The sequence below is a fragment of the Myxine glutinosa genome, chromosome 11, assembly GCF_964187855.1.
Source record: "Myxine glutinosa chromosome 11, kmMyxGlut1.1, whole genome shotgun sequence".
Lineage (NCBI taxonomy): Eukaryota > Metazoa > Chordata > Myxini > Myxiniformes > Myxinidae > Myxine > Myxine glutinosa.
Window position 1 is genome coordinate 33,138,728 of NC_136271.1, and position 19,409 is coordinate 33,158,136.

Consider the following 19,409-nt stretch of genomic DNA (forward strand, 5'->3'; position numbering starts at 1 on the left):
TCTGTATATATATATATATATATATATATATATATATATATATATATATATATATATTGTACACCGCTCCTTTCCTATGCCATCTCCAGGCATTGCAAATCGTCATTGCCGGGCACCAAAGGGGGCTCGGCAGTGACGCACGCTGAAAGAGAGTACTCAGTTTTTACTCTGGTTTCTTGTTTTCTTGCTTTCTTGTTTGTTTGTCCGGGCGATATCTCAGCCATCCTTTGAGCTAGGAAGCTGAAATTTCGGCACAGTAGTGAGCAAGTCCTTTGTCAAATACGGTATTTTTTGTTTTTTGATTAATCAATTAATTGAGGAGTTATTTAATTATTAGCGATTAATTAAGTACTTATTTAATTAATTAAATTTCCTTTCTCTTCTGACCATTAACTCAGGCACCTTTTGAGTTAGGAAGCTGAAAAATGGACATGCCAATGACCAGGTGATTTGGCTGCAAAGGATATTTTTGATTTATTAATTAATCAATTAATCGATTAATTATTTAATTATTCGATTCATGACAAAGAAAAATTTTTTTTTTTAAGTTACAGATTCTGATGAAATGATGGTGGTTTGTGTGTTCTCTGACCGAATTGATTAATAATTTAATTTTTTTATGATTATTATTTATTTATTTTCATTATTAATCATTTATTTATTTTCTTTCTCATTTGGCCAATATCTCAGGCACCTTTTGAGCTGGGAAGCTAATATTTGGACATGAGTGACCAAGTGATGTGGCTATCAAGGATATTTTTGATTTATTGATTAATCATTTCATCTATTAATTATTTTTTGATTAATCGATTAATTATTTATTGAGTAATCAATTAATTATTTAATTTTTTATAAATGACTTATTTAATTAAATTTCTAAAAGATACATCTTCGGATGAAGCACTAGTGGTTTAGTTATGCGATTAGCCAATTGATTATGAAAATATTTTGTGATAATCTTTTATTGATTTTAATTATACAATTAATCAATCAATTAGTGTACACCTCTCCCTCCCAATGCAGCCTCAATGAGCTGCACTGCGGTATTGCCGGGCGCCGGAGGCGCCCCTGCAATGCCGCGCTGCAGCATATTTAATTATTTGGCATGGGGCGGTGTACTTTGAATGTATGTGTACTTGTTATCTATATTATCTCACTATATTATCGATATTATCTATATTATCTATATTATCTATATTCTCTATATTATCTATATTTTCTATATTATCTATATTATCTATATTATCTATATTATCTATATTATGTATATTATCTATATTTTCTATATTATCTATATTTTCTATATTATCTATATTTTCTATATTATCTATATTATCTATCTCACTCTGTGCATGTGAGACCAGGACGAATTCAAAGACAAAGTAAGTTAAAACTAAAGACTTGTCTTCACATTCCGATTTATGTACAAAATATAACATTCGATTGAAATGGGTTTTTCCTCAATCACAAACTGATAATACAGACAGACATTAACCTATTGCTTAACCTCGTTTCGCATACATGGTGTAATGAATTGTTTGGAAAGAATTGTTATGAGATTTCTTCTCCAGCCACTACTGAATTATATTGACAAATTTCAATTTGCCTATCGACCAAGCATTTGTTGACAATTCAGTGCTGTGACTGATGAACGCTATTCAGCAACACATTGATATAATTGGGTGTTATGCATGGGCATATCTCCTTCATATATTTCTCAACCGCATTCAACACATTTCAATAACACCATCAAATAGAGAAGCTGTAAAAGCTGAATATCAACCGATCTCTCATTCTATGGATCAGTGACTTCATACAGGATCGAACTCAGTGAGTAAAAGTGAACAATATTGTCACGTCGACAGGTCTGACTCACGTCACCCCTCGCGCCAGAAGCTTTTGCTACTCCCGAAGATCGTCGAATTTACCAAATTCGTGCTGCATTCAATTAACTGTTCTTTACCCTTTGCAAAAGCCCCAAGGATCGCTCCAATCCGAGGCCGAACTTGGCGGCGCAACACGATGGAGGCAAAAGGCGGGAAACGTCTCTAATAAGTAAAGTGGTGCATTGATTTATTTTTTTACGTTAAAAATCAATAAAATCTTGATAAAAAGAAAAAATGATTATGTGTCGTGCAACATGATTTGTTTCCCATGCCGAAGCCAAGATGTTTCCCTGCTGGACAGCAAAGCACAGTCGTTGCTTGAACCAAGCCAGTTGACTTTGATCCCCAGTGGTTGCTGCGACCCTTCCGCCGATATTGATGATAACGCGAGACTTTGATTGGCCATAGATCCCACGTTGTTTCAATGGTGATGGGCTCAAAGATTATGACTGACTGATGGATTATGATTTTTATTTTTTATTTTTTGTTGGATACTGAATCGAGGCTCGTGAAAGAGCTGACATTTACTTCACAAACAAATCAACCAGACAAACAAAATATATAAAAAGAGGGAGCGGAAGACAAGAGAAGGGGAAACACACAAATACTTGACAGGACACAATATTTAAGAGCAGGGAGATGTGTGGGAGGGAGAGGGCTTGATGGCAGGAGGCGTGGGAAGGGGGGGGGGGGTGGGAGAAGTATAAAGCACAAGGACACCAAGGACTTCCAGGACAGAAGTTGGTATTTCAAAAAAGTGGAATTGGGGTGAAATTAGCGGGGATAGAAAAGATCAAGGTTTTGGATGGGGGAAGATAAGAGATGGTGGTGAACAGCTGTTTTAAAGACCTGGAGGGTGGAGTGGGATTGAAGAGAGTGAGGGAGTTTGTTCCAGAGGCGGGAGAAAAGGGGAATGAAGGAGTGAAGGTGAGCAGAGAGTCTTGATTTTGGCAGTTTAACCATAAGAGGGTTGCAGGCAGATCTTGTGCGACCTGTAGGAATATTTGCGGGACAGAACCCAGAGAGAGCTGGGAGGGCAAGGCCAGAGAGGAGTTGGTAGAAGACGGAAAGACCACCAACCTGCCTGCGGTGAGTGAGTGAGAGGTCCTTGGAGTTAGCTTCATCGCGGGAGATTGCAATGATTCTGAATGCTTTGGTTTCAACAGCATGAAGACGAGCTAGGTGTGAGGCAGGAGCACCAGCCCAGAGGGGAGAGCAGTATTCCATTGAGCTGTGGATGAAAGCCTTGTATGTGGTGAGGAGCTCAGGTGTGCCAAGGAAGGACTTCGCACGACGGAGGATGCCCAGTTGGCGACTGGCTTTGGAGGCCAGATTTGAAATGTGGTTTTCCCAGGAAAGATCATGGCAGATAGTGAGACCCAAAAGCTTGAGTGACAGAACTTCTTGGAGAGGATTATTCAGAAAGTGGATGGGAGGGTTGTCCAGTCGGTCTTTTCGGAGCGGCATCGTAAGAGTGTAAGATTTGTCAGGATTGAAAGACATGTTCCACTTGTTTGCCCAGTCTGTGATTTTGTCCAGGTCTGCAGAGAGCGAGGAGGCTGCAGATTGACGATCTGAGGGATGAAGAATGGAGTGACAGAGAGTAGAGTCATCAGCAAAGAGATAGAGAGGATTTTCAAGAGAGTCAGAGAGATCATTGATGAAGACCACAAAAAGCACAGGGCTCAGAACACTGCCTTGGGGAATTCAAGAGGAGATGAGAGAAACCCATTCAGGGCCACACGTTGACTACGACTAGAGAGGAAGTCCGCCAGCCATGCGTGGAGATTTCCATGGATACCAAAAGAGGAGAGTTTGGTGAGCAGAGCGGGGTGCCAGACCGTATCGAAGGCATGTGATATGTCAAGGGAGACAGCTCTAATTTCCTGTTTGGCATTGAGGACCTCCATCCATTGTTGAGAAAGCAGAAGCAGCATGTCCAGAGTAGAGTGACCAGGTCTGAAACCAAATTGATGATCAGAGATCAATCCATTGGAGAAGAGGAAAGATTTCATATCTGAAGCAATGATGGATTCCATGACTTTGCTGATAATTGGGAGAAGGCTGATTGGTCTGTAGTTGCTGGGATCTGTTTTTGCACCTTTTTTGTGCAAAGCGGTGATGTTGGCAGATTTCCAAGCAGATGGCAGATGACCTTGAGCAAAAGAGAGGGTGAAGAGAACAGAGAGAGGGAGTGAAAGAGCGGAAGAACAGGATTTTAGGACCCGTGGGCTGATGCCGTCAGGTCCAGTTGCAGAATCAGAGTCGAGGGTTGACAGAAACTTTTCCACCTTGTCAGGAGGAAATGACACAGAGTCCAGGAGCAGCTGGGTACGACTGGGTACGGTGGGTACAGAGAGGGATGAGTTTGGGACACAATATGTAGAGGCAAACACAGAGTTGAGGCATTCAGCTTTTTCATGTGCGGAGTCAGCCGTGTGGCCATTTGAGGTGAGGGAGGGGATGGAGGGGGAACAAACACCCGAAACAGATTTGACCAGATGCCACCAGGATTTGGAAGAGGTAGACAGATAAGAGAGTTCTGTCCTGAGAACGGAGAGATATTGTTTCCTGGCTCTCCTGAGGGTGGACACACACTTGTTTCGGGCTTTGTGAAAGGAAATGAGATTTCCTTCCGTTGGATTTGCTTTCCAGAAGACGAAAGCAAGTTGTTTCTGGGCAATAGCCTCACCACAAGATTGTGTGTACCATGGACGGGAGGAAGGGTATGACAACTGAAGACGAGATGGGATAAATCTGTGCATGAGAGAGAGCAATTTACTTTGGAAGAATTCCCAGGATGAGTTGATGTCAGAGGCGGTAGAGATGGGAGACCAGTCCAGATGATTGATGGCTGCTTGAAGACCGTGTCAGTTGGCCTGAGTGAAATGCCAGACTCGTCGACGCTGAGGAGGCTCTCTGAGAATGGTCAGAGAGATGTCCACTTTAACAAGCACATGATCCGATGAGCCGATTGGAGCAGAAGAAGAGCAGCAGACATTTTCAGGGAAGTTAGTCATAACCAAGTCCAGAAGAGAAGATGCTCCGTTGACTGAGACATTACGATTGACATTATGATTGAAGGATTGAATGAGGCCGGCGTATTTTTGGAACTTTGTAATTTCCACATCGGAGGCCGCCGCTCCGGCCGTATGGTTTATGATAATGAAAAATGGTTTATTATCATGAAATATGATAGACGAGACCACAGAATCTGGACAGATATGGTGCACATAGACAACAAATGGGGAAGGTGAGGCATGAGAAACCGAAATTGTGGACAATAGGCGAGGCACGAGAAACCGAAATTGTGGACAATAGGCACAAGACCAAAGCCTGATGCTAAAGCATCTCTAATAGAACTACCCTTGTGTGTGGCTTTGTATGCAGACACGATGAGTGGCAACCTGTGCGGGCAGCATGCCTCCCAGCACAATGGAATGCTACACACTGCACACCTTTCATGTTTCATGAGGCAAGCGAGTTTTCAGCTGCACATGCTCTGCAATGGACCCGCGTCACACTTCTGCTGCCTGAACAGGCCATTTCTAGGTACGAGCTGTTGTCCTGTAGCATCTTGTCTCGTAACAGATTTCAGTGTAAACTCAGAGGGTAATATGACAAATTCCAGGGTGATTATGATTGATAGGTGTAGAAAAACCTGACAATTACTGCAGTGCAATTCACTTTAAACACAACATTGGTATCTAAGGGTCATTCTAAATATTATCGGAATGGGATATTCCTTGGAGCCCTGGAGCTGAGGTTTCTTCGTCATTAATAACTCACAGGTATATGTTTGTTATTTTAAGTGCAATGTAGAAATTTGAATGTGAAAAATTTATGCTTTGCAGGCAGAGAGATGACACATTAGGTTAGCATTACTAGTGAGATACCCGTGCTCCGCACGGGTGGGAGGCCGGAAGCAAACAGGCAATGCAGATACGGCGAATGCTAAAGCATGAAACTAATAAATTCCACATTCCTGTAGCACCTTCAGTCACACATCAGACATGGACAGCAAGTTCGTGAAGGACGTCCATGAAAAACGTATCGCAAACAAACAAACGGGTACGTTCCCGTATAGAAACATCGATCATGGGTCCGTGGCGAATCTGAATATGGCGATCCGCGAAGTTCACATTCAGAAAGTAGAAACCATCATGGCATGTCGTCATTCACTTGAACTCGATATCTCTTTTTTCATTCCAAACAACATATCTCCAATCACAAATTAATCACAAAATAAACTCTTAACAACAATGTTAATGTTTCCTTCATTGTAAAAACTACCAAGTCAACAGTTAAAAGGATTTTGAGCCGATAGGTGTTACGGCCTTGGCAAGATCGATGGAGACAGCGATCTGTTGGCTTATACACTGCCCAAATAGCCATGTGGAATTCTCTCATGTAGAGATGAAACTCCCGTCGTTTGAACTTTGGCCGAGGTCATTATTTACTTTTAATGATGTTTATATACGAATCAAAAAGAAGATAATTAGTTTTGAGTCGTCCTTTCCGCATATCTTGTGGGATTGTGAGTTGGAGAGATGGCCGTGATGGTGGGGAGGGTGTTGGCATTCTCTCAAGCAGGGATTCAACCCATGTCCGAGGTCAAAAAGGTCTTTGTCCGTGGTCACCGAGTCCAATTGGTGCAGCCGATCGGTGCAGCTGTGCAGCGATCGGTGCAGCCATTTGTGCGGCATCCGGGAAAATAACATTATGTGGGAGTCCAAACCTGAAAATGCTGGTGGCCAACGCTGAAATTGGAAAAACAATATACCCTATTTTACTCAAGGAGATCCCAGGATTACCCACCCAAAATATCGTTGCAATCGGTTCAGCCGTTTTTGCAGTACCTTCCAACGGATGGACAGACAGACAGACGGATGGACATTTGGTGAATTATAGTATGATTCAGGTGGATGTTAAAGATCCTACAGTGCCTTTCAGAAAGTAGGCCGTTGTGTGTTCGTACCTGGCCTTCACCAGCAAGACGAGTTCTTCATTCTATGCTTGTTATTTGCCTTTGTTTCAGTCATTTGACCTTGTTTCTTGTTTCAAGGTAAAATACAGACACCTGTGAGGTCATACGATTATGAATCTCACTAAAATTTAGCATCACGACTATTTAAGTCTTAAGATGACGCCAGGTTAGGACAGCCGGAGCACATGACTGACATGCAAACTATTGCCCAGGCTGAGGAATTAATCATGGAGGACAGCCATTTTAGATCCATGGAGGTTTTCTCCATCATTCATGAACACTTGAACATTAGGGTGGTCCAAAAATGCAAAAAAAATCACTTTTTTATCTGGATTTTGATGCTCTATTGGATTATTGTTAGAAATGGTCTAAATCATTCACCCAAAAAATATTTTGCATCTGAGTCATCTATAAACTCAGACACACTCAACATATAAATTTGTCATTTTGGTCAATTTTAATGAAAATCGTCCATGTTGAGAGGCTTACAAAGACTTTAGAAATATTTTTTTCCTAAATAATGTCATTGATGGTACATACCCCTGTGAAGTCCTCATGGTCGAAACATGAGTCAGACATGTATGAACAATGAACATGTTTCAAACATGTTTCAAGCATTGTCAAACATGTTTCGACCATGATGATTTCACACTTACAGGCGCAAGCGCATGCAAAAAGTCATGAACCACAAAATGGCTTAGTACAATAGTGCATGTACTTTTTCCACCTCGGTTGCTATTGGATTGTTCTCATTTAGCCAAATTTGGTGAAAAACGCCATATTTCAATTGAAGTGTGTATGAGTTTCTAGATGGAATTGAGCGAAAATATTTGGTGGGTGAATGTTTTAGACCATTTCTAACAATAATCCAGTAGAGCATCAAAATCGGAGAGATCGATGTTTTTTGGACCACCCTATTGAACATGTCCAAGGTCACAGCATGACGCGTTCCTTCAGCACTCGATCAACAGCACTGGCTGGCATCTGGTCATGAGCTTCTTAAGCTGGTCAGTGCAGATCCAACAACCTTTATCACTCATGTGGTGACTGGCGATGAAACATTGCTTCTTCGTTGCGATCCTGAAAAAAGAAAATCAATCCGTTCACTGTTCTCCATTTTCTGGGATGCCAAGCAATGCCTGCTGATTGACTCTACCTTACAAAACTGTAATCACAGGAGAATATTTTGCTACGCTGTCTGTCTGTCTTTGGACAGGATATCCCAAAACGTTGTGGACATATTTAGATGGATTTTGGTGGACAGGATAGGTGCGTGGAGATCAATTTTGGTGAAAATCTGAATCTGAATCCGGAGACGAGATTTTATTTTTAAAAATTAAAGTTATTTTTCACCATCAAGAGATTGCACCACCAAAAACGATATACAAAAACGATATTATATAGCACGATATTTCAAAAAGTTGTGGATGTGTTATGACAAAACCTGGTGGATGAGTTTGTAGGTGACAAGAGCAAGAAAATATTGATTTTGGTTCTGATCCGGATCCAGATCCAAACGTAAACTGTTCAGCCTGGCGGGGATGTGCGCTCTACCAAATTATGTTCTAGTTAGCTCACCTGGAACGAAGTTCAGGTGAGCTTATGCGATGGCGCGTCGTCCGTCCGTCAGTCCGTAAACACTTGCAACTTCTTCTCCGAAACCGCTGATGGGATTGCGACCAAATTTGCCACAAATGATATTTGTTGTGTTGTGACTAACGTTTTATTCACGGCATTAATAAAATCGGGGTCTAAGGCGGTGTACGGGGGTAGGATGAGGTATATGGGGTTGGGGGAGGATGAGGTATATGGGGTTGGGGGAGGGGAGGGGTAGGGGTTGCTCCCCAAAATAGGTATTTTTTTCTTTGTTTGTTTAAAGTCTTATGATTATATTAGTATGCTGTTAGTTAGAGATTTGTTAGATTATGTTAGTTTAGATTAGAGTTAGTTCGAGATTGTTTGTTAGATTATGTTATTCTACATGTTAGAGTTAGAGTTTATCGATCTAGAGTTAGTTTTGTTGGAGTTAGAGATTGTTTGCTAGATTATGTTAGTCTACATGTTAGAGTTAGAGATTTAGAGTTCGTTTTGTTAGAGTTAGAGATTGTTTGTTAGATTGTTATTCTACATGTTAGAGTTAGAGATTTAGAGTTAGTTTTGTTAGAGTTAGAGATTGTTTGTTAGATTATGTTAGTCTACATGGTAGAGTTAGAGATTTAGAGTTAGTTTTGTTCGAGTTAGAGATTGTTTGTTAGATTATGTTATTCTACATGTTAGAGTTAGAGATTTAGAGTTAGTTTTGTTGGAGTTAGAGATTGTTTGCTAGATTATGTTAGTGTACATGCTAGAGTTAGAGATTTAGAGTTAGTTTTGTTAGAGTTAGAGATTGTTTGTTAGATTATGTTAGTCTACATGTTAGAGTTAGAGATTTAGAGTTAGTTTTGTTGGAGTTAGAGATTGTTTGCTAGATTATGTTAGTGTACATGTTAGAGTTAGAGATTTAGAGTTAGTTTTGTTAGAGTTAGAGATTGTTTGTTAGATTATGTTAGTCTACATGTTAGAGTTAGAGATTTAGAGTTAGTTTTGTTGGAGTTAGAGATTGTTTGTTAGATTATGTTAGTCTACATGTTAGAGTTTATCGATTTAGAGTTAGTTTTGTTTGAGTTAGAGATTGTTTGTTAGATTATGTTAGTCTACATGTTAGAGTTAGAGATTTAGAGTTAGTTTTGTTAGAGTTAGAGATTGTTTGTTAGATTATGTTAGTATGATTCTACATGCTGCCATGTCTTCTACCAACCATTGAAATTGGTTTAAAATACCTTTAGTCGGTGCAGTATAGAGTTTATTCTACCAGGTGAGCGCCAGGGGCATTGCCCCTATGTTTTTAATGTTCTTATTGCTCAGGGATTTGTAAAATGACACAAATAAGGCTACACTCTTTCTCCAAAGTTGGGAGAAAAAGGAATAAGTAAACAAAGAGAAACTAAATAGATTTCACCGACTCAAACGACCTGCAGAAGATTAGTGGAAGTGGACACACTTACCCACAGATTTACCGAGGAGGTACCATTGTTTAGGGGAAGTTCCAAGGTGTCAATATGACTTTGAATTACCTTTCTATGAAGCATCAACCTCAAGATATATCTGCTGAAATAACTGATCTTCGGAGCAGTGGGAAGAGACTGCTAGAGAAATGTTCACCAGACTTTCAAGAAACATTATATCACATCGCAGGAGGAATATGGGTATATTGTCAGGAATGCCTGGTACCTGCAAGGAAATGCTGTTGAATCCTCGAATAATCACCATCTTTATGAAAGCTTGGGAAGACCAGCTCATCATTACCGATGCTTGTAGGAAATGCCGGATACTTCATTTAGTCTGAATCAAAAAGGTAAAACCATTCCTGTGATTCCTAATATATTGATAACATATTGATTATTGATTGATTTATTCATATCATACATTCATATTATACATTCATACATTCATACATCATACATTCATATTATACATATCATACATATTGATTATAACATATTGATTACCTTACATTGCCCATTACATCGAACATGCATCTTCTCCTTCCAGCCTCCAAAAAGGCACAACACATAATCAGAAATGAAAAGGTTAAGGACAGACCTAAATAGGAAATCTATTTCCTCACCAGTTCTGCATATTGTTGTGGAGATCATGCCAGCCAAACTCATATTTTTGGCATCACATTCATGGTACCAAAGCAAGCAACTACATTCTAAATGGCAATGATTGTATTACTTGCTCTTCCTTGCATTCCTGCCCTGCCATCAGTGGTGCGCGCCTGCGTTGGGTGCAGTCCGCACAAGCTCCTTCATCCCAGGCTTGGGCCATTGATGATGTGTACATCGGAGAGGCTTGTCCTGGCTTGTGTAGCGGGCATGGCATGTGCGTACCAGGAGCGGTTTGCGTGTGTGATGAGGGATATGGAGGTACTGCATTCTCATGTTTACATATTACATATTTAATAGCAACGGTACCCGCCCTATGGGCGGGGCTCCAATTGGGATGCCCAAATGAAAAGGCAAAATGTCAGAAATTGAAGGTTTATTTATTTTAAACGATTCATATAAACATCCGTTGAATCATATCACACGCAAATCATCAAAATCTAAACAGTATCTTTAGAATTTCAATAAAAGCCACATCACTGTTCATATCGGTAAATATTATTCCATCGTGTTTCAAATCGTGATCGATACACTGTGTTCGTGATGATCGTGATCGTGAATCGTGATCGATAATCGTGTTCACAATCGCTATGTCGTATGTACTCCCGATACGTGTACCAAATTCCCGATACGTGTAACTGTACCAAATCAACAGTTAAAAGTATTTTGAGCCGATAGCTGTTACGGCCTTGGCAAGATCGATGGAGACAGCGTTTATTATACTTTTAATGAAGGACACTGTCTCAGTGTCTCAAGCCCCAGTCCCCATCACGGATGGGGCTCAGCGGTTTACCCGAGCCTGACGGCGAAGGGCAAAGTACACGCTGGCACGTCCAGTGTAGCGCGCGTGCGGCATCAAAGGGCATTAAACGTTCATTAAACATTAAACGTTCATTAAACGTTCATTAAAGGATTACGAAACGAAAAACATGACGAAATTACGTTCACACCGTCACGTCAAACACTACCGTGAACACATACATCGTCACAATGAACGTTATGCGAACGCGAATGTTATGCAGGAGTCCAAACCTGAGAATGCTGGAGACCAAAGCTGAAATTGGAACGAAATAGCCTATTTTACTCCTGGGGTGGGATTACCCACCCAAAATATCGTTTCGATCGGTTGAGCAGTTTTTGCAGTACCTTCGAACAGACGGACGGACATTTGTTGAATTATAGTAAGATAACACCAGAGTTGTCTTACTTCATCACACAAAGCTTAGGAAAAATGTCGATTGTGAGGTTATAATCCCTGCTGTTATTCCATTATAATCCATGCATATTTTTCTGTTCTTAAATATTATAATGTCAGCTGTTATTCAATTTTAATGCGTAAGGTTTTAATTATTTTAATAATTTTAATTTTAATCCACACTTGTTTTTTCGTTACAAGATCGAGGCTCATGGAAGAGCAAAATATAACAAACAGTGGGGCAACAGTTGAAAACTCAGTAAAGGAAGGAATGTATAGGATAACAGGATAAAGAGGAGAAAGACAGATGGAGACGGAGACGGAGAACACAGAACACACAGCAAATCGCAATGATGGTTGCAAGAGTTTCAAGTGGCATTGGAAATCAGGCTTAAACGCGCAAAAGTTTGGCTGAATCGGGTCAATGGGGAGAAAAAAAGATTGTGGTTAAGGATGAGGGATGACATGATATGTCAGTGTGTACTACCTGCATGGAGGCTGGGAGAGGAGGCTGGGATAGAACGCCCTCAGAGAGTTGGTTATGTGGAGTCGGAGGTGGTGGGGGGCAAGATGGTGGGGGGTGGCAGAAGTGGGCATGCAAATCTCGGTAGGATACTGATGCCTTTCTTACATGAGAGGTGTTTTGAAGACAATGGAGCTGTTTGAATAATGAGGGTCATTTTATCAACAATAGTTACAGAAAACCAGGCTTTCACGCGTTGGGTGCCCTCTACCTGTCTACCAAGTGGTGATAGGTGGGTGGGTGGTGATGGTACCCTAACCCATCTCTTATCTTCCCCCATCCAAAACCTTGATCTTTTCTACCCCTGCTAATTCACCCCAGATCCACTTTTTTGAAATTCCAACTTCTTTCCTGGAAGTCCTTGCAGTGTCCATATGTTTTATACCTCTCCCACCCCCCACCCCCCAAGCCTTCTCCCTCCCACAGATCTCCCGATGTCCCTGCTCTCAAATGTTGTGTTTGTGTGCTTCCCCCTCTCTCCCCATCTTGTCTACCGCTCCCTTTATTATATGTTTTATGTGTCAGTTTGACTTTTTGTGTGATTAATATTAGCTCTTTCACGAGCCTCGATCTTGTATGCAAAAAAAACAAAATAAATACATCAATAAACTTAAATTACAGCACAGTGGGTTAATTGTTTTCAAAAGTATGACGGGATGCTTCTGGCTTGGCTGCTGAGTTGTGTTGGTTTCGCTGGTTCAGTTGTAGAAATGATGATACAAGCTGGGTTGACACCTTTTGTTGAATGGTCCAGAAACCTCCTTCACCCACTCCTAAAAATAAACAACAGCAATACAGGATTTGAGAACATGGGCAATGATGCCATTTTGGCCCTTCGCTGAAGCAGGGTTGAGGCTCGACAGAATGTTCTCTACCTTCTTTGGTGATATGAGGACACAAAGTCCAGTTGAGAGTGGGTATGGTGTTAAGATGGTGGCAGAGCACGATGGATTAGGTACACGACATAGTTCTAAGGAAAACACAGACTTCAGAGTCTGCCTTATCCCTGGGAAGAGTCTGCCGAGATGGTGTGTTTCAGCCGTTGAAGGAGAGGGAGCATACACTAGAGATGGTTTTGACAAGGCCACATTACCATGACTTTGATGAAGGATACTGGTTGGAGAGTTCATTCTTGAGATTTGCAAGATTATGTTTTCTGGCTTGCCTCAGGATGGACTCAAGATGGAGCCTTACAGTGATCTAAAGTTACCCCTACTCGGGTTGGCTTTACCTATAGGGGAAGTAAGCTGCTTGACCATAACTGCCTTCCCACAGGTTTCATTGTACCAGGGCAGAGATGATGGATAATAAAGCTGCAGAGGGGATGTGATAAACTGGTGCATGGGAGCGGCTAGGCTTTGTGCCAGTCTTATGTTTTGATTAACAGTATTGCTGGAATTACAAATGTTATCTTGTGTCCAAATGTGTAGGTGATGACTGCCTCTTCATTGAAGGCAGCTTGCCAAACTCCCTAAAGGATGGATTTGAGAATGAGCAGCTGTCTAAGCAATCCTGGGGCCGGATAAGTGGTGGCTATCCAGGGCACGGCTGTGGCCAGCTTGGTCCGTATGGTCATGGAAAGGCTCTGTACTTCTCTGGCTGTCACTTGCGAGAGGCCGTCACTCTGACTATGGATTTGATGCTGACCAGGTGCTGCCATGGAAATACTTCTCGTACATCAAAAGTTCTGGAAGTCTTTTCACAGCATTACATGCAACAGTAATATGAGTGAAATACTGAAGTTAGAGAAATTGACTCGTCGTCCGCACTGTTACTTTATGAGGATTTTGACCATCATTGCATTTAGCAACAAGTTTTGTCATAACCCCTTGATAACTCTTCAAAATATCATGCTAAATATCGTTTTTAGCCCCATGTCCTTCAATGGTGAAGAATCGCTTGAAATTTTAAAAAAATGTCGTATCTGGATCTTTTCTACCCCCGTTAATCCACCACAGATCCACTTTTATTGAAATTCCGACTTCTTTCCTGGAAGTACTAGCAATGTCCATGTGTTTTATACCTCTCCCACCCCCCCCCCCCCCCCTTCCCATGTCTCTTTCCCCCAAGCCCTCTCCCTCCCACAGATCTCCCGAAGTCCCTGTTCTCAAATGTTGTACTTGTGTGCTTCCCTCTTTTGTCTCTCGCTCCCTTTATCTTATGTTTTATGTGTCGATTTGTCTTTTTGTGATTAATGTTAGCTCTTACCCGAGCCTCGATCTTGTATACAAAAAAAAAAAAAGGTTCTCTTCATTCTCAGCGTGATGAGTGCATCTGAATGTTGCTGCAACTTGCTGATGATCAAGTGGGACAGCAATTCTGAACCCCCCCAAGCCCCCCAGCCAATCCTAGCTGCAATCACCTATTACTGGTATCACACAAAATGGGATGCAAATGAGGAATATTTTCTGGTGGAAAATGGCTTCGACCATGAAGACATTCCTAATAGCTTTGCTGCTAAGATATCGACAAAGACGTTCATTATATAATTTTTAAAAATCACTTGAAAAGATTTAAGTAAAGTAAATTTGATTAAACTACCCAACATCTGGCAGTTTCAATTGGTGCCCAAGATCAAGGATACTTCGTTAATTAATTTAGAAATGGGAAAGTTCCAATAACTTGCAAGTCGTCACCATGCGGATTTTGAAAGGAAGAAGGTGAAAGTACAAGCATATTGCTCCAACTTCAAATATCTATCTCAGGAAATTAGATTTTCCTTATCCTCCATTTATTACACCAGATCAGCCACATAATAACAAATGTTCTCGCTAAATATCCCAGTGTTGATATGCTTCCCTCACATCTCCACATCAGACTTTCTTGAATCCGCCATCTTCTGGTTATGTTGCTTAGCTCAAGACCCCTGATATTTCCATCCACAGCAAACTCATTTTTGTGCTGCAAATTGGAAGTGCACAGCAGAATCCCAGCTGCTTCACAGACCTTCAGAGTCCTCAAGTAGAAGACCGAGGTGTTCTACTCCAATTTAGTGTGGACGGAGGTTTGACCTGGCTCCTGCTTGCCTCGCACTCCCCACGCAATCACTTGCGTCCTCGTCGCCTCACCTATGATCTCCCAATGTGAGCGCATGCACCTTTTTAGCGAATGCAGAGCTAGTATATATATTCAAAATTTTACGCATGTTTACAATACTTTTGCAAATGTCATGAAAAGCAAGAAACTTGTGGTTATTGTTGGCTCAGAAAAAAGAAACGGTGTGATACAGTTCAAGTGTGCTGTATGTGATGATGCAGACACATGCAGGTGAGAGGTGTTGTTGTACGGTGGTGGCAACCACATCACGGAGGGCCCGACAAGGACCAGTGGGCTATCGACAACGTTGAGTTTCTACAGTAAGTTGCTTACATATGTCAAATTTCACTTCAAAATGTCATATTGTTTCAATTCATATATCCCTCTTCAGTACACTTTCTTTATCTGGACATATTCCATACCATTTTATTTTTGGCCGAAGGACAAATGGTCTGGAGTCTTATTTGCCAGCTAGGTTTTACTGGAGCATTTTGTAATCAGTTGTAGGGTAAGAAGAAAGGAAGTATGCCCTTGGACAATTTTGCAGTGGATTGTCAGTGGATTACAGTGCAATTTTATGTGAGAGCATCAGAAACGAGGAGATTTTGACCAAGGTATTGTTACGTGTTCCTCCCCGACCTCCTGGTCTCGGTAAACCTCCGAACCCCGAGAGGAGCCACAGCAGAAAAATATGTTATTCTGTGTCAGTAATCAATAGTGAAACCACACCAATGATTATAAACGAACAAAAGTTGAATTAAAAATCACACACAAGAATAACGGTACAACCAATAGCAATCAAAAGTGCACTCAATACATCTTAAGATGGTACGATCAGCTAAAGTAAGATAACTCACTGCGCTCCCAGTGAATGAAAAAGAACACTCCTCAATGTCTCTATAACTCAAAGGTGATCCCCTCCTGCGAGTAGTGATGAGGCGATGAGGCGTAGGTAAAGCGTAGACCGTCACGTGGTCCAAACAAAAGCAAACTGGCGTCGGAAAGGGAAATCCCAAAGGCGCGATCCAGACGTGCACGTTCACCGTTCAATCAGCGAATCGCCACGTAATCTTCAAATGCCGCTTTTGCGTACACACAACCCCGGCAGACGACAGGATGGTGAGAAAAGCTGACGCGTAGCAAAACCTTTTTCGGTGAACGAAGCGCGAGGTTCAAAATGGCCGACGGCTCTTACTTGAGTCGAAGCGACCTGGCGAGGATTCTTCGGAACCTCAACGCCTATACCTGACTACGCAGGTTTCTCAATCCTCAAGTGATAACCCCTCACAGGAAATTCCTTTCAAGGAAACTCAAAGGTTCACTCGTGACTTTCGTTCGATCACGCTCGCTACGGAGCTTCAAGACACGCGTCTTGTCAGACTTTTTCTCCCCACGCCTCTTCTTCTTTCCCTTTTTTCTCTTCCGGTTCCCGATCCGGCTTCCTGTCTCTCTTTTCATGAATGCTTTTAACCTTTTAACCACAATAACCATTTCCCTTAAACAACCATAACCATAATACATAGAACCAGAAATGTGTCAAGTGGATGAAACTACAACCACAGAAGTGCCGAATCCATAACACTTCTCCCCCTCAAGAAAGAAAGTTTGAACACAGCGAAAACTTTCTTTGCAGGCAAAGCTCTTTAAACAAACAAAAGTAAACTCACAACCAAATCATCCATTCCCGTGAGCAACAACAATCAATATTTCCCAAAAATAAAGCAACAAAATTTCACACAACCCACAGAGATTTCCCAAAGTTTATTCACTCTGGACAAAGCATCAGCAACGACATTGTCCCTGCCCTTTACATGTTCAATTTCCCAGTTGGACTCCTGCAAAGCCAAACTCCATCTCATCAACCTCTGATTTTTATTTTTAGATTCGGTTGAATGAAGGTTAAGGGGTTGATCAAAAATCCAAAATCAAGCAACTCGATAGCACCTTTTCCGGGAGGCCGAGCTGAGAACCAGGTTTCATGGTGGTTGGGTGGTGAGGCCTGGAAGTATTCACTACATGGACGCCTTTAGGAACGTGGAGTTCACGGTTAATCCGTGTAGGGATCTTGGCTCGGCTGCTCTGCAGCATTCAGTGCTTCCACTCTTCCTAACTTTCATAATAATCACGGTTGGACCGCTTGTCGCTGTAGTCTCGTGAATAGCAGTCTCCTTCTCGGCCACTACCCTGATAATCATTCCTTCGGGAGCTGCCGTAACTCTGGGAGCCTTCATAATAATATCGATTGTGGCTACCACCAAAACTACTACTCCGTTGTCCTCCTCTGTAGCCCCCTCGACACCTATGAAATGCCTTCTTTACTGTTATGGTCCGACCCTCCAACTCCTTGCCATTCAGATCCTTCTCTGCATCTCTGGCATCCTTTGTTTTTTCAAACGTGACAAAGCCAAACCCTCTTGACTTTTGTGTCTCCCTGTCTTTTATCAGCAGCACTTCCAAAAGCGGTCCATACTTGCTGAAGACAGACTCCAGAACATCTTCCTTTGTTTTGAAGTTCAGTCCACCTACAAAGAGCTTGCCAACATTGCCTCCATCCCTGACTTGTGTGTGCTGACACTTAGTTTCAGGGTACTTCCTCTTCTCTTCAGGGCGCTTCCTACTAGGCTTTTCAACAAACATCGGGTTAGGGTTACCAGAAACTTGACCACCGGCCAAATCATTCCCGATAACAAAAGATACTCCCTCTACAGGAAGAGTGGCTTGTAAACCTGCGGTGACCGGTCCTGACACCAAATCAGACTCTAAATGGATGACATGAAGTGGAGCTTTAACACAGCCACCAACCCCCTGTAAACGAACACTAACACCAGTTGCCGTCTTCTCTGACAATGGCAAAATGCCTTCAAGCATCAAAGATTGATGTGCTCCTGTGTCCCTCAATACCCTAACCGATTTCTGGTTAGTCGAGTCTCCATCCAGTGACACAAACCCCTCTGAAATAAATGGTTGGTAACCCTTTTGAGGGCGATTTCTCACATTTGCCATTGCATTCGGAGTTGTACTAGTCTGACTCCGCTCCTGATTTTGCCTTTCCATAGCATAACATCGGGACATCAAGTGTCCAGGTTTCTTGCAAAAAGCACAAGTAGGCCCGGAGGAGAAACTCGTGGTTTGCCTCGAGCCCCCCGGAGGATAAGTCCGTCTTGGAACTGTAGACCTCTGATCCCTAAGTCACGGGATCAGATCTGTCCTCATAGTCATCTCTAGGCCGCCCCCATGAATCTTCATTCTCCGCACCGGATGTATCATAACTCTCCGGGCGAACTCTAGGCGGGAAGTTAGGTTTATGGAACCTCATCCTGTGTGTCAAGGCATAGTCATCTGCCACGGTTGCTGCCTCATACAACTCTGGTACCTTCTGTTCCTCCAGATGTACTTTAATGTCTTTGTGGACACACTATTTGAATTACTCCACCAGGATCAATTGTCGCAATAGTTTGAAGTCTTTCCCAACCCCTTTTGAATCACACCACTGATCAAACATGGTTTCTTTCATTTTGGCAAACTCCACATGGGTTTCACTCTCCCTCTTCATGGCATTCCGGAATTTTTGCCGTTAAGCTTCAGGGACCAATTCATAGGCTTTGAGAATGATTTTCTTCACATTGCACATTGGTCAATCGGCAAAGCCGAATAAATATCTTGAGCTTTACCCACCAGAACACTTTGCACTAACATGGTCCAGGACTCCTCGGGCCATTTTAGCATTCGAGCCACTTTCTCAAAGTGTAAAAAAAACTTGGCTACCTCCTTTTCATTGAAGAGGGGAACCAGGCTCATGTCTACCAACATCCCAGGTGTTCTGACTAGTTGTCGAACCAGCCGGCATGGATGGTACCTCTCCCCGTTCTTTCATTAAATCCACTCCTTGACTTTAATTTCTTGCTGAAGCGCCATTTCACGTTCCCTTAACTCCCTTTCGGCTTTTCTCTCCTCTGCTTCGAGTTCCCTTGCAGCTCTCCTTTCCTCTGTTCTTTCCTGTTCTCTTCTTTCTTTGAGTTCTCTTTCCTGTGCTGCTCTTCTTTCCTCGAGTTCTCCTTCCTGTACTGCTCTTCTT

At 42.0% G+C, this 19,409-nt stretch overlaps 1 protein-coding gene across 1 annotated transcript in view; it reads left to right on the plus strand.

Moving 5' to 3' along the window:
- The window catches only part of RELN (reelin), a 515,504-nt gene that overhangs the window by 482,868 nt on the left and 13,227 nt on the right, over positions 1–19,409 (plus strand). Inside the window, exons 59-63 of the mRNA XM_078786532.1 lie at positions 5,277–5,438; positions 10,684–10,841; positions 13,729–13,948; positions 15,184–15,381; positions 15,556–15,654. Coding sequence (XP_078642658.1) covers positions 5,277–5,438; positions 10,684–10,841; positions 13,729–13,948; positions 15,184–15,381; positions 15,556–15,654 — 837 coding nt within the window. The remainder of the gene's footprint in view (positions 1–5,276; positions 5,439–10,683; positions 10,842–13,728; positions 13,949–15,183; positions 15,382–15,555; positions 15,655–19,409) is intronic.